Below are 16,598 nucleotides of genomic sequence, written 5' to 3'. Positions count from 1 at the left end.
CTTTGTGTTGAGGTGAGAAGATGCACATAAAGAGAAGTCACATAAACTAGAAGATGCAGGATTCGGCAGGGGGAGTTTTGGTGAAGTATGTAACATAAAAACTTACCCTGGCTTTGTGATGGAGAACAAGATTCTTGTCAAAATGATGAAGTAATAATAAAAATAGCTAACACATATAAGGCCTAGCTACATACAAGGATAGCATTCTAAGTGTTTCCCAATATTAACTCATTTAATCTTCATAACAGTCCTATGAGTTAGGTACTTTTGTTATCCCCATTTTATGGATGAGAAAACTGACCATAGAGAAGTGAAGTAATTTACTGAATGTCATATAGCTAGTAAGATGGCCGAGCTGAGATCTTAATCCAGGTAATCTGGCTTCAAAATATGTCCTCTTAATCACCATATTGTATCTCACTGTACCATATACTACGATGATTGATTTCAACCCTTTCCCCTCTCGTAAGTACGTAATCTGTGCCCTTCTTTTCTTGAGTGGTGCCACATTTTCTACTCCACTAAAGGAGCCAATGCCTTCCTGACCTTTTCTTCTTCCCTACTATTAAAACCTATTCTGTGGAAAGAAGCTAATAAGCTCATTTATTCATTCACACCAAGATATAAATGACTCATATGGCTTAATATAAAATACTACTACTTCAGGACTGAGTTTTTTTTTTTTTTTAAGAGAAATAGGGAATGTTAAGGGGCCATAAAACCTTAACCCCAAACCCTGTAGACATTTAAACTATATATGGGCATAGGAGGATGAGTAAATTCAGTGCATGACCATCTGTGCTCTTCAAATTATATCATTGTTTATCTGGCCCAGTGTTTATGGGAATTCTTCTAGTAGAAATGAGGTAGGAATGTAAAAGTGGTGATGGAAAGAATAAGAGATACATCTTTATTATACTGATTCAATGATTTTAGGAATACATTATTATTTGCCTAATTCTTATAAGTAAGAAGAGTTGTGATATGACCCCAAGACACAAAGACCCCAGGAGAAAACTTTAACTTGGATACAGTCATAGATGAACACACATAATTCCATTCTAGGGCTTAAGTGTGCATGTATTTACATCTGAATCAAGGTGGTGTCAGAGATTGATTTTGTTCCTTTATTTCCTGCAGAAACAAAACCCTCTCATTTGGGTCTATAATTTATCTACTGTAGGAATCTTACAGTCTGGGCATGTTACCGTAGTGTTATCCTTGATATTCCTCTTTTTCTTATTCCACATCAGTCAGTCATCAAGCCCTGTCATTTCTTGCTTTGTAAGTTTTCTCATATATTTCAATCTAGTTCAGTTCAATAAACGCTAATTGAGTGCCTGCTTTACGCCAGCTACTGCACTCTGGTAATACAAGTATCCCTATTTCAAATTTTTCATCTTCTGGGAGAGAATATATCATGATACAAGCAGTCATAGGGTGTTTAAGTTCAGAAGTAGTGTACGAGAGAGAATTACCCAGCTGGAGAAGTTCAGGAAGACTTGCAGAGGAGATAGTGCTTGACAGGGATTTCAAGGTTGAATAGGAGTTTATTTGCAATGGGCAAGGGAACAAAATATTCTGGCTAGAGGGCAAAGCAAATGCAAAGACATGGAAGCACAGTGTGACCTGGTAGCTACAAATGGTTTTGCTATAGAACATATGAAGTTTGAGTCAAGAAAATCAAGGAGTGTGGGAAAAGATGTGTTTTGCTTTTTTTTTTCATTGTCTGGATCATCATAGGCCTAGAACATCAACTAGTGTATTTTTATGTCTATGATTATTTAAGACCTAGCCTTTTTTTGTTTACTTTTTGGTACCCTGCTAAAGTCTTATCTATGTGCCACTCATTGAGACTTTAGCCACTGTATCTTGACACCTAAGTATTTGTATGCAGTATGTATCCTCAATCCTCAACCCTCCATGATTGTTTTTTACTGGTCTCTAAGGGTGACGGAAGGAGGAGTGACAATTTCTGCTTTTATCTACATGGTCATATAAGTTTTGTGATCAGGTTTGCATATAATAATTTTGAAAATCTGTTGGAGTTAAGAGACTGATATGAAAATAGCACTAGTACTTTATTAGTCACAGTAATACAATTGACCACGGCAAATAATTCAGTTTAGCAATTGAGTTTTTCTGGTTTCTGGCCACGCAATAATATAACATTGAGAAAATATACAAAGGAAGAAAACAGGAAGGATGATACCTCCTTTCTATATCTGAGAGAAAAGAGTTTAAATTTATGCTGATGCAGTTTCTGGCCTTAACCTGCTCTCCAGGAGAGAAAAATCATAGAGAATTGTTTATAGATTTCTTCTGTTTGTCATACAATTTGAAAACAAACAAAAAGCCTGCTTGTAAAATGAATATACTGCTTTAAAATGAATTATATGAAAAATACTGTCAAAGCAAACTGATTTTTATGTTGATTTATAATTTCTTTTTAAAGGATGCTGGGCAGTTTTATGCTAAATATAAGGAAACAAGATTGAAGGAAAAGGAAGATGCACTTATTAGAACTGAACTTGAAACACTTCAAAGTGAGTTTTAAACATTGTTTTACTGTGTTATAACAATATCATGTAAAACTAGTTATTTAAATTTGGATTTTTCCTTTAAATTCATCACTAATTCAGTTTTCCATGCTTTCTTTACTACTCCCTGATAGTCAATTGTACTTAATGTAGTACACATGGAAAGTACTATATTAGTATTACTGAGCCACCCAAAGTCCAGTATCAGAAGGAAGGATAAAGTCAACCCCGCGGTCACGTAACTTCTCAAGTCCAGGGACATCCAAAATCTGCAAGATTCTAAAATACTACAATACTGTAATTATAATTGATATTTAGTATTGAGTCTGACCAACTAATCACCCGACTTTCTGTATATTGTAACAATAGTAATTGGGAATCCTGAAAATACCAATGATTTTTGTTTTGAACATCTTTGTTTCATTTGCAATATTGTTACATGAATAAGCTTGAATAAATTATCAGTATGTTAAAAAGAAATCTTCCATTGAACACAAAAGACAGTTCTTGGTGATTTTAGGAGAAGTTGAACATACTATTAAAGAAGGCAATTTTTTCAGTCCTGGTTCTTTTGTCTAATTTTGGCTTATCTGTATCTTTCCCACACTTATACAATCTGTGTCTTTACGTTTCTCTATTCAGAGCATTTAATGCTACTTTAACATTAATTAATTAATTTGTTTTGTGTACCATCTGGTTTCCCCCAGTGAAATGAAAGCTCCATGAGGGTAAGGATTTTATCTGTTTTGTTCACTGCTATGTCCCCAGCTTCTGGTGGTTTGGGGTATGGTTATTTTGGGGGGCTGTTTTTCTGTCCACAATCCTTCAGGTATCTGGGCAGCTTAAGAACAGAGACTATTTCTTTTTCATCTTTGTGTCTATAGCATAGAACAGAGTCCTAGAATGTATTAGATGTTTAGTAAATGGATGAATGAATGGATATATGAATTAAGGTAATTCCATGGATATTAATGAGCATGAACTGAGCATCTATCCATATAGAACACAATCTCAAGGAGCACATAATTTAATTCAAAAAGTTTCAGCAATTACAAATATAAAATAATATTCAGGTCAACTATATAATTGTTTAAAGCAGAATTCTGTTAAGAAGAAAGAGTTAGGGTGTTAAAGGATTACATGTTAAGGTTGACTGATGTGTGTGCTAGAAAGTAGGGGTAGGAAAATGAAACTCTAAATGTAATTTTTATGTGCTTGTTATTTTTAGTAAAATTGGTATGTAAACATTTTATAAACTTCTTCAGATGATAACAAGAAGAAAAAAACTACATTTATGAGAAAAGAAAAAAAAATATCAAACTAACCCAGAATTTACCTATAGATGTAAAACGAATACACTGCATATCATTGTTCTCATAGACACAGCTTATCATTTTTATGTAGTTTCTATAATGAACCACTTAATTGTTGTACTTTGGGTATATGTGTTAGAATTCTCTTAGTATTCATAATGGATTAAATATTTGTTACTACCTCTTTGAAAATAGGAGTTAAACATGAAATATTTAACACAAGCAAAAGCTCCTTTTGAAGTTTGTAACTGTTTTTCCAAAACTGGTCAAAGATTTTTGTTCTGCCCAGAGTTTCATGACAATTCTCAAACAATTTAATAATTCTCTTCTTATTTTGTTATTGTCTAATAAAAAAGATTGCATAAAAATCACAAATTTTAAAATATATGAATATCTAAAAGTAAAAATGTGTAATAGTCTTCTAAAATGTTTGAAAATTCATCACTAGCTTATCAGTTATTGAAGCTCAGAATGGAATAAGTAAATACCAGAAAGCGCATTAAAAACAATGTACATACCAGGCCCTGAGTAATAGATTGTTGTTTCTCATTTTTTTAATATCAGTGATATCTTTAGAAAAGGTGATGGTATCAACATTAAGAATGTTAAAGAACAGTCACATTAACTATTAACAATGTCAGAAATTGTCATGTATTTTTTAATGTAATCTCTAATGGTTACATGCAAAGAATCTTTTAATTAAATTTGTTAACTTCATTACAGTGTTCTGCATTGTATACTTTAGAATTAATACATAAAGGCCCCAAATCCCCCAGTGTGCATTTCATTTGTGCCTATCCTTCTTAATTTTAAAGGCCATCATTGGAATACTGAGTTCATAATAACATTTCCATCTACTTAATTGAGTAAATGCATCTCATGTAGATTAGGAATAGCTATTTTATGCTGCCTGTTTTTCATGACCTAATTGCTAATCTCCCCTCATGTCTATCTCTTTTACTGCTTAGACTGTGCATTAGTCTCTGAGGGCTACAGGAGAACTACTTTGAGTAGGGTGTGGTGGTCTTATTAAAATGGTATTTTAGTGGGGGCAAAAGTGTGAAAAGGGTAATTCCTTAAAATAAATGTCCTTCTGGGAAGTCTTCATGCAAAAAATTTGTTGAGATCTATTTGGGAATTTTGGCCACTTATTATCAATTTTATGGTTTAGGGTTAAATAACTTGAATATTTATATATATTAGGCTTTCTGAGGCTTAATGATATCTTTATACAGTCTCTAATTATATAAATTTTATTCCAAATAAATACAATTGAATTCTAAATACTGAGATAGCCCATATCATGAATGGAAAAAAATATTTGCCTTACTTTATAAAGAAATTGTTTGTAAAGGTTACAATCTGAATAGACAAAAGGAGAAGAAAGGATAGGAGTAAAACTTAATATTTCCCTTGCCCTTTTCTCTGGACTTTATATGATTTTAAAACAAAAACAAAAATAATCAAAACTATGCCTAGTACTTCCTTTTTATCTGCAGAAATAATATTTCCTGATGATTTTCTTCTCATATCGTGGTCCGTGTTGCACGCCCCAGTGATGGGCCTGAATTGGAGTGCCAAGGTGACACCCAGGAGGGGGAAGCAGTTATTAAGAAAGCAAGGGGTGGGTTGAGGGCAGAATATGCCTGTTTATTGTGGCAGGATGAGAAAATATTCACCTTTCTTAAGATAAAAGAAGACTGGTTTTCTAGAAAATTCAAGATCATGAAGAAAGAAGATCTTTTGCCATTTCAAGTGACATATAGAAACCTTGCCTCCCTTTATATCCCTTTACCTTCCCCATTTATAATGTAATTGTCTTGAATATTTTCTCTATAAACATTGAATGTTATAATTTTGATTTAGCAGTCAAACATAATTAGAAAACTCAAGAGGAGGAGGAAAATTAATCATCTTTACCCATATATTTATTTTCTCTCCCATTCTTCCTTCTTTCCTGATTGTCCAAGGTATTTTCTTTTATGAGTTCCTTTCTGTTTAGACAACTTTAGATGTTATTATAGGATAGATCTGCCAGTGACAAATTCTCTTAGTTTTCCTTCATCAGAGGCTGGTCTAAAACTCCTGAGCTCAAAAGCGATCCACCCACCTTGGCCTCCCGTAGTGCTAGGATTACAGACATGAGCCACTGCGCCTGGCCTAAAGTCTTATCTGTGTGCCACTCATTGAGACTTTAGCCACTGTATCTTGACACCTAAGTATTTGTATGCAGTATGTATCCTCAGTCCTCAACTCTCCACGATAATTGTTTTTTACTGGTCTCTAAGGGTGATGGAAGGAGGAGTGACAACTTCTGCTTTTATCTACATGGTCATGTAAGTTTTGTGATCAGGTATCTTGGTTTCCCTTTCATTCCAGAAAGACGTTTTGTTTTTTTTTGAGACAGAGTCTTGCTTTGTTGCCCTGGCTAGAGTGAGTGCCGTGGCGTCAGCTTAGCTCACAGCAACCTCAAACTCCTGGGCTTAAGCGATCCTACTGCCTCAGCCTCCCGAGTAGCTGGGACTACAAGCATGCGCCACCATGCCCGGCTAATTTTTTCTATATATATTTTAGTTGTCCATATAGTTTCTTTCTATTTTTAGTAGAGACGGGGTCTCGCTCTTGCTCAGGCTGGTCTCGAACTCCTGACCTCGAGCGATCCACCCGCCTCGGCCTCCCAGAGTGCTAGGATTACAGGCGTGAGCCACCGCGCCTGGCCCAGAAAGACGTTTTTACTGGACATTTATTTCAGGGTTGAGAGTTCTTTTCTTTTAGCATTTGAAAGATGTTGTGCCACTTGCTTCTATCCTATGTGTTTTTTTGGTGAGAAATCCACTGTCATTTGAATTCTGTTTCCCCTACAGATAAGGTCTTAGTTCTCTCTTGCTACTTTTAAGTTATTTCTCTTTGTCCTTAGTTTTCAGTGGCTATGATGTGTCTTAGCATGAATTTCCTTGGGTTTATCTTGTTTGGGGCTCACTCATCTTGAATCTAAAGGTTTATGTTTTTCTGTTAAGAGTCCCAAATGTCCCCTCGGCTCTGTTCTTTTTTTTTAAGTGTATTATTTCCATTTTTCAGATTGGGCACTTTCTGTTTTCTATCTTCACATTCACTGATTCTTTTCTCTGTTTGCTCCTTTCTGCTGTTGAGTTCATCCATTAAGTTTTTGATTGCAGTTAATTTACTTTTCAGTTCTAACACTTCCATTTGGTTCTTTTATATATCTTCTGAAACTTTTTATATTTGTTTCTAGTTAGTTTGTTGGTACCTGCCAAGTTATTATTATATGGCTGCTGTAAAATTCCAGTCAGATAATTTAAATATCTCTTTCAACTTGTTATTGGCATCTATTGATTACCTTTTCTCATTCAAATTGAGATATTCTTGGTTCTTGGTATGACAAGTGATTTTTTATGAAAACTAGGACATTTGGGGTATTTGTATGGGACTTTGGATCTTATTTAAATTTTCTGTTTACCTGGTCTTCTCTGACAACGTTCTATAATAGCAGTGGAAGCGGGGAGGTTGCTGCCCTGTTACTGTCAAGTGAGTGTAGAAGTCCAGGTTTCCTATGTGTTCTGTTTCACAGCTGAGGGGCGGGGAGGTTGTGGATCCTCGTGTGAGTCGGGTCTTCCTGCTTGTGATTAGGCCGCCATTGATAACACCTGGGAGGAGGAGCAGGAATGCCTCCTTACTGCTCTCCACTTGGCCTCTCCACTTGGCCTCTACCAACATTATGGAAAGATGGCCTCATTAACACTGGGCAGTTAGTTGTGAAAGCCCTGATTCTCCACTGGGCGTCTCTGAAACCACTCTATCAGAGAGAGGGAGAGATACCTTTTTACTGCTGAGCAGATATGGAAGTCCGTGGTACCCATGTGGTCTCCACTGACTCCACAGTGGGAGGAGGATCCTTATTACCTCTTAGCCTTCTCTCTCACATCACCCTGGTGGGAAGGTTGGGGTGCTTTATCAAAGGCTGACAATGGCAAAAGTCTAGGTTCCTCATTAGCCTTTGTTGGCATTGGTGGGAGGGTTGGGGGATGGGGGACTTGGTGGCTACAGTTTTTTTCTGTCTTGTTTGCTTGAAGTACAGTGGTTATTATCTAAAAGTTTTATCTTGCTGCGCTCCCCTTTCTTGAACCTTTGGCTAGAGAGAGCAGACTTTCATTATTCATTGTTTTGTGTGTGTGTGTGTGTGTCTGTGGGTGAGAGTATCTGGCTTGCTAGTTTCTCTAGCACCAAGAAGTCTTGGATGTACATGAGGCTCAAAGAGAACCCAGAGGACTGACCTCCCCTGACATTCCTTGAGTTCTGCAATACCTACTGGTCAGGAAGAAATGGTGATGGCCTGAATCAGAGTGGTAACCCTGGAGGTAGGGATTCAGAATGTGTTTTGAAGTTAAAGACTGTAAGATTTTCTGCTGGATTTCATATGGGATATGAAAGAAGAGGGAGTTGACGACTCCAAAGTTTTGGACCTCAGTACTTCAAAGGAATGGGACAGAACTGGGAGAAGCAGGTTGAGGTGAAGGCGGTTTTATTAGGAGCTTAGTTTGTGACATAGCTCTGTGCCTCTTTAATGTTTCAGATACATTCCTATCAACTCAGGGCCTAGGAAGAGTCTTTCTTTCATTTTACGCATGGTGGCTTAGAGAGTAATGTTGAAGTGATGTGAAGGAGGTTAATGTATTGGTAAATGGCTAAAGAAGTAGAAGCTAATTTTTTCTGATTTCTTATTTTCTCTTTTATTCTACCACTTTTTATGTTATGACCTGATTCAAGTCTCCTTGCTATCCTGATAACTTTTCAGACATAATAGTTTTTCAGTTCTGTATTTAATGTATAGTGCTTAAAACTGATTAAAACTTCCTTTTTCTCTTCCAATTTATGTTTTATTGATACCTGCTGCACTAATGTCTGAACATTTTCCAAGGAGAAATTCCCTGTGCCTGCTAGAGAAGGATAATATGTTTAAGATGTTGTGACCTTGCTCAATTTAAACTCTGTTCTACAGAATATCTTCGAGGTACAAGTGTTAATCAAGACCTAAATAGCCCAGGTTCATGGCCTAAGACCCCCAAATCAATTTGGCAAGTATGTCTTAGCATAGTACTTTTGCACTGAGTCAGAAAGTATTTTATGAAAGTAACTGGTTCATAAGTTTGAGTTGTCTAGTGTAAGTTTCCAAGTATGTGAGAAGGTAGGCTCCTTACACCAGAATGTTTCTTCTTTTTCCCTAGGCCCAAACTCCTTGAAGTTTTATTTAGAAGGGACATTAAGCTAAAAGACTTACTTAAGATGATATTTGACTTCATTTCTCAATCCTTTGACAATCTTACTTCTGAGTACTTCAATTTTTCTTCTGAGAGGAAACCATTTCTCTTTATTTACTAGACATTTAATGAATCATAAGTTTTACTTTTGCTTTTTTGGTTCATTTATTTTTAGTTTTGTTTTGCAAGGGGGTTGGTTGGTTGATTAGTGTTTGTTTTTTGCTTTTATCAGGCTTCATTATCATTAGGAACCAATCTATCTTAACTTAAAGCTCATAATTTATGAAACTTATATGAAATTTATAAGACTTGCTTCCCCAGCATCAAGATACTCTATTTTTTATTAAACTCAGAACTTTCCCTAAAAACTTTATCATGCTGCTAAAAATATCTTAGATTTATTTTTCTTGCATGAAGTATAAACAATGATGTGTTTGTTACCTTCAAAATTAATCATGCCTGGGTCTATACTAATTCTATAGGTTTTATTGAAGCTATAATAGAAAATTGGAGGAAATATGAGAGTGATTAGCAAATAGAAGTCTGTAGTTCACTTATGTGTGTTTTGTAAAATGCATTTTGTTTTGAAAACACCTGGATTTTTAAATATATGTGTAAGATTTTGCCAAGTACAAAATGTTAGATGCTACGACCATGGTCCTGTAATATTAAAGTAGCAAAGAATTTAATGAATATTTACTAAACTATTGGTTTGTTGGTTTTAGAAATCTGGATTTTTCAGATTTATGTTGTGTAGTCTTTTTAAATTTTATTTTTATATTTATACCCATTTGGTAAAAAATACATATATTCATATATATAATTTATTTTTTACTGTTATCCCTTCTCTTTTCCTTTATTTATCTCTATACTCCCTCTCTCCTTCATCCATATTTTTCTCCATGCCTATATAATCATATTCAAATATATTTACATGATTATGTACACATGCATATATAGGGATTTAGAGGAGCATTATTTTGTTTTACAAATATGGAATCTATATGCTTTTCTGCATCTTTCTTTTGTCACTCAAACTCATGAAAATCTGTTAATCCATTGCTATAGCTCTATCTACTTCAGTGGCAACTTAATATTCCTCAGTGTGGATGCATCATTAGTAATTATTCAGGCATTTCTCCTATTAATTAGCATTTGCTATGCAAATGGTTTGTATCTCTGTGAAGAAATAGTAAATAGTCATATACACACAAACATACATACAATCGAATGCTTTTATTTCTGGGGAAATTGCTAGGGAAAAGGTTATATGTTTTAATTTTAATAGATGTATTTAGACTGTTTTTCAAAAAGGCTGTAATAGAATAATTCACATTTCCACCACCAATTTAGAGATAGCCCTTTTTCTGCCAACAGTACATCTTATTAGATTTTTAAATTTTGACCCATATGGTAGGTATAAAATTATGTATTGGTATTACTTGAATTTGCATTTCTTTAACCTTTACAGAGTATGAGTATCTCTTCTTGTTTCTTGGCCATGTGGATTTTTTCATTTGTGGATTGCCTATTCATGACCTTTGCCTACTTTTTTCTATTAGTTGCTTATCTTCTTGTTAATCTATAAAAATTTTATATCAGTCTTCTGTTTGACATCGAAATTAAAGATAGTCTTTCCAAATCTATTATTTGTCTCTTCATTTATCTTTGATCTTTTCGTAGCATCTGGGTTTCAGTCTTAGTTAAGATTTTCTCTTCCTTTAAGTAGTACATGTAGTTTTTTAGATTTCTTTTTGTAAGATTTTCATTGTTGTGGCTTTTAAAGTCAACTCTCTTATCCAGCTGGATTTTAATTTTTTGTATATGGCATAAGATTGTGTCCACTTTTCTTCCAAATGGATATTCAGTTGTGCCAGCATCATTTATTAAATCCTTTTCCCACTGAATTGAAATATAGAAATATAGCAATACTGTGCTTTGAATTTTGAATCTTTTCCCCGGCTAGTGATATGTGGTAAGAAGCTCTCTCGCTATGCCAGGCAGCATTAGCACTCCGCAGCTCCCAATAAGCCACGTGATCCCGAGGATAAGCCCCTAATACTCTGCAGTGTATTTTGCCCAACTGTAGGCTAATGTAAGCATTCTGATCACGTTTAAGGTAGGCTAGGCTAAGCCATGATATTCAGTAGGTTAGATATATTAAGTGCATTTTCAACTTAACAATATTATCAACTTATAATGGGTTTATCAGGACATAACCCTATTGTAAGTTGATGAGCATCTGTACTTACGAATTCTCTGTTCTTGGCTGGGAATTTGTCTATTCTTATGCCAATACCATATTAATTTTTATTACATTGGCATTGTAGTACATGCAAACATACACATATACACAGGGTGGTGAAGATAATACCATTTATTGAGAGCTAATTTTTTTTTTTGCAGATGAGAAAATGGACACTGTTCTAAGTGTTAAGTTACTTGCCCAATATTATGTAACTATTATGTGATAAAAGTAGGATTAAATGTCAAATCCAAAGTCCTTGCTGTAGCCACTGCTGATCTCAACTCCCACCACTCTCTGCTTCTCTCCAACCCAGCCCTCAGCTGCAGCCAGACTAGTCTCCCTGTAGTTCCTTCAACACACTAAGCAAACTTCCATCTCAGGGCCCTTATACTTTTTGCACCATAAGCCTCTACTGCTCCTCCCCACCCCCAAGAACCACAGAATTGCTTCTTCACTTCCATCTGTTCTCTGCCCAAATGTTACCTTTCTTATCAGAAAGGCCTTCCCTAATCATCCTATATAAATACATAGAAAAGGGAAGTTCCCTCATCCCCTTTCCACATACAGTTACTCCATTTCCTTTTACCAGTCGTATCCTTCCTTATTCTTCATGAGAATAGGGACTTTATTTTATTCTTTTATAGCTGAGCCTCAGTAAGCTGAAAGAATGCTTGACCTGCATTAGACATTCAAATATTTTGTGACTGAATCAATGAATATGTAATATGTACGGTGATAATACCCACCTGACAAGTTTGTTAATAAAATTAGAGTTGATACATGTAAAGTACCTTGCACAGTTAAAAAAAATTAAAAATTTATGTGTTCTTTCAAGATATGGTCTATAAATGAAATAAATAAAATTTCTAAATTCTTTTTATTCTTAACAAATCTCAATAACTGGTTCTTTTAAACATTTTTTAGAACAGAAGAAAGTTAAAAAACCAAAACCTGAATTTCCTGTATACACACCTTCAGAAAATACATATATTCACTCTTATGATCATGGAACTTCCATAGAAGAAATTGAGGAACAAATGGATGATTGGCTGGAAAACAGGAACAAAACACAGAAAAAACAGGTAAATTTTTTAAAAGTTGTTTTGAGTAAAACATATACATAAAAGTACATAAAATATAAGCATACCTTGCTTTATTGTGCTTTGCTTTATTGCACTTGACAAATACTGTGTTTTTTACAAATTGAAGTTTTGTTGCATCCCTGGGTTGAGTAAGTCTTTGGGCACCATTTTTCAACAGCATGTGCTCACTTTGTGTCTCTATGTAACATTTTGATAATTATCACGATATTTCAAACTTAATGATTGAACTTAGTGAGGAAGACATGTTGAAAGCTGCGATAGGGTGAAAGCTAGGCCTCTTATGCCAAACAGCCAAGGTGAAAATGCAGAGGAAACGATCTTGAAGGAAATGAAAAAGGTGCTACTCCAGTGAACATGAATGATGTGAAAGCAAAACAGCCTCATTGCTGATATGGAGAAAGTTTGAGTGGTCTAGATACCAGATCAAACCAGACAGAACATTCCCTTATGCCAAAGCCTAATCCAAAGCAAGGCCCTAACTCTATTCAATTCTGTAAAGACTGACAGAGGTGAGGAAGCGGCAGAAGAAAAGCTGGAAGCTAGCAGAGGTTGGTTCATGAGATTTAAGGAGAGAAGCTGTCTCCATAACATGAAAGTGCGAGGTGAAACAGCGAGTGCTGGTGGAGAAACTGCAGCAAGTTATCAAGATCTAGCTAAGATAATTGATGAATCTGGCTACACTAAACAACAGATTTTTCCTTATAGATGAAACAGCTTTCTATTAGAAGAAGATGACATGTAGGACTTTCATAGCTAGGGAGGAGAAGTCAAGGCCTGGCTTCAAAGGCCAGGCTGACTTTCTTATTAGGGGTTTATGTAGCTGGTGACTTAAAATTGAAGCCAATGCTCATTTATCATTCCAAAAATCCTAGGACTCTTAAGAATCATGCTAAATGTACTCTGCCTGTGCTTGATAAATGAAACAACAAAGCCTGGATGACGGCACATCTGTTTACGGCATGACCAGTGTTGAGACCTACTGCTCAGAATAAAAAGATTCCTTTCACAATGTCACTGTTCATGACAATCTACCTGGTCACCCAAGAGCTCTGATGGATATGTACAGGAGATTAATGTTGTTTTCATGTTTGCAAACAAACATCCCTTCTCCATCCCATGGATTGAGGAGTCATTTCCATTTTCAAGTCTTATTATTAATATTTAAGAAACATTTCATAATCTGTAGCTTCCATAAAGAGTAGTTCCTCTGATGGATCTTGGCAAAGTAAATTGATAACCTTCTGGGAAGAGTTCATCCTTCTGCATGCCATGAAGATCATTTGTGATTTGTGAAGGTGAGAAGGTCAAAATATCCACATTAACAGGAGTTTGGAAAAAGTTGAATCAAATCCTCATAAATGACTGAGGACTTCAAGACGTCAGTGGAGGAAGTAACTGTAGATGTGGTGGCAATAGCAAGAAAACTAGAATTAGAAATGGAGCCTGAAGATGTGACTGAATTGCTGCAGTCTTGTGATCAAACTTGAATGGATGAGGAATTGCTTCTAATAGTTGAGCAAACAAAACGGTTTTTTGAGATGGAATCATCTCTTGGTAAAGATGCTATCAATATTATTGAATTGACAGCCAAGGACAGTGGCAGGGTTTTAGAAAATTGACTCTGATTTTGAAAGAAGTTGTACTATGGGTAAAATGCTGTCAAACAGCACCACACGCTACAGAGAAGTCTTTCATGAAAGGAAGAGTCAATTGATGTCATAGATTTCATTGTTATCTTATGTTAAGAAATTGCCATGTCACCGCATCCTCAGCAACCACCACCTTGATCAGTCAGTAGCCATGAGCATCGAGGCAAGACCCCCCACCAGCAAAAGATTGTGGAAGGCTCAGTCGATTCTTCACTTTTTTTTTTTTTTTTAGCAATAAAGTATTTTGAAATTAAGGTAGATACATTATTTTTTACACATAATGCTATTGTATCCTTAATAGACTAGACTATGGTGTAATAGCAACTTTTATATGCACTAGTGACCAAAAAATTTGTGTGATTCACATTATTTGTGGTGGTCTAGAACCGAACCTGCAGTATCTCTAGATATTCTTATATCAATGCTCAGTGAACTATCACGAAGTGAACTCCTGTGCTAAGATTAAGAACTAGAACATTGCCAGTGTCCAGAATCCTCTCCCGTGCTTTCTCCTGGCCACCACCTTCCTTTTCCTCTGCAAAGGGGATGACTGTCCTGACTTCTAACACCAAAGGTAGCTTTACCTGCTTTTTGAAGTTTATAAGTGAAAATATTTGATAGGTACTCTTTTGCATCTGATTTCCTCTATTCAATGTTATATTTCTGAGATTTATCCGTGATTGCATATAGCAGTAATTTGTTTATTTTCATTGCTGTATAAAGGTTTATTTATAAATATAGCATAATTTATTTTGTTGGAGAAGTGGGGTATTTCCAGTTTGGATCTATAATGAATAATTTTCCTGTGAATACTCTTATACGTGTCCTTTACTACATACATGTATAAATTTCTATTTGTGAAATTTAGTTGCAAGGTCATAGCTCAACTTCAGTAAATACAGTTGACCCATGCACAACATAGGTTTGAGCTTCAGAGGTCCACTTATATATGTATTTTTTTCAATAAGTACATTAGAAAATTTTTTGGAGATCTGCAATAATTTGAAAAAATCCACAAACTACATAAGCCTAGAAATATCGAAAAATTAAGAGAAAGGTATGTTATGAATGCATACAATATATGTAGATACTAGTCTGTTTTATAATTTACTACCCTAAAATATATGAATCTGTTATTAAAAGTTAAAATTTATCAAAACTGGTGCACACAAACTCTTACAGACCATAATAGTGCCATTCACAGTTGAGAGAAATGTAAAGATGTCATATCAAATCATGACTCCGTAAAATTAACTGTAATGCATATTATACTGCTGTAATAATTTGTACCGCCTCCTGTTGCTATTGTAGTGAGCGCAAGTGAAAATACCATGTGATGATAATCACGCGCGTCAGTTCTCTCTCCAGTACGTTGCATATCACAGTGAAGTGTGATCTCTCACAGTTCTTGTGTATTTTTCATCGTGTTTAGTGCAAGAGCATAAACCTTGAAGAACACCATGGGACCCATACACAGTGCTACTAGTGATACTATAAGTGCTCCCAAGAAGCAGAGAAAATTCTATGACATTACAAGAAAAAGTTGAATTGCTTGATACATACAGTAGATTGAGGTCTGCAGCTGCAGTTGCCCACCATTTCAGGCAGATGATTCATCTTAACACTATGTAAATACAGTACAGTATTGTAAATGTATTTTCTCTTCCCTATGATTTTCTTTTCTCTACTTTATTGTAAGAATATAGTATGCATATAATACATACACAAATGTGTTAATCAACGGTTTATGTTATCAGTAAGGCTTCCTGTCAACATTAAGCTATTAGTAGCTAAGTTCTGGGGGAGTCAAAAGTTATACGTGGATTTTTGACTGCATGGAGGGTTGGTGCCCCCCACTGTATTTCTAAACCCTTGCTTAAAGGTCAACTATACTTCTAAACCATTTTCAAAAATGTTTATCAATTTATACTTGAGCAACAGGTTATGAAAATTTCAGTTACTCTACATTCTTGCCAACACTTGGTCAAGTTTTTTATATTTTAACTATTCTGGTAGGTATGTAGTGATATCTAATTATGGTTTAATTTGCATATCCTTCACTGAATAAAATTGATTACCTTTTCTTATGTTTATTGGACATTGATGTCTTCCTATGTGAAATGCTTTTCCAAGTGTTTTTAAAAATTGTATTGCTTGTTTTGTTTTTTTTTTTTTGATACTGGTTTATAAAGAGTTCTTTATGTATTTCAGAAATGAGTCTTCTGCACATATTTTCTCCTGTTCTGGCTTGCCTTTTTACTCTCTTCATGGGTGTCTTTGATGACAAGAAGTTACTAATTATAAATCATCAATCTTTACCTTATCCTTATCTGGTGTTTTTTTGTGTTCTGTTTAAGGAATATTTTTCTACCTTAAAATCATGATGGTATTTGAAATCATTCTAGAAGCTTTAATGTTCTACTTAAAGGGAACATTTAGATTAAAAATCCCCTGGAATTTATTTTTGTG

General features: G+C 35.1%; 1 protein-coding gene across 1 annotated transcript in view; it reads left to right on the top strand.

The window, feature by feature from the left end:
• DNAJC1 (DnaJ heat shock protein family (Hsp40) member C1) overlaps positions 1-16,598 on the top strand; it is a 170,575-nt gene that overhangs the window by 82,206 nt on the left and 71,771 nt on the right. Inside the window, exons 7-8 of the mRNA XM_069458820.1 lie at positions 2,456-2,546; positions 12,302-12,459. Of these exons, the coding sequence (XP_069314921.1) occupies positions 2,456-2,546; positions 12,302-12,459 (249 nt within the window). The remainder of the gene's footprint in view (positions 1-2,455; positions 2,547-12,301; positions 12,460-16,598) is intronic.

This window comes from Eulemur rufifrons, chromosome 25 (assembly GCF_041146395.1).
Source record: "Eulemur rufifrons isolate Redbay chromosome 25, OSU_ERuf_1, whole genome shotgun sequence".
Taxonomy (NCBI): domain Eukaryota; kingdom Metazoa; phylum Chordata; class Mammalia; order Primates; family Lemuridae; genus Eulemur; species Eulemur rufifrons.
The sequence above is the reverse complement of the archived record's forward strand: the minus strand, read 5'-3'. Positions and strand labels throughout refer to the sequence as shown.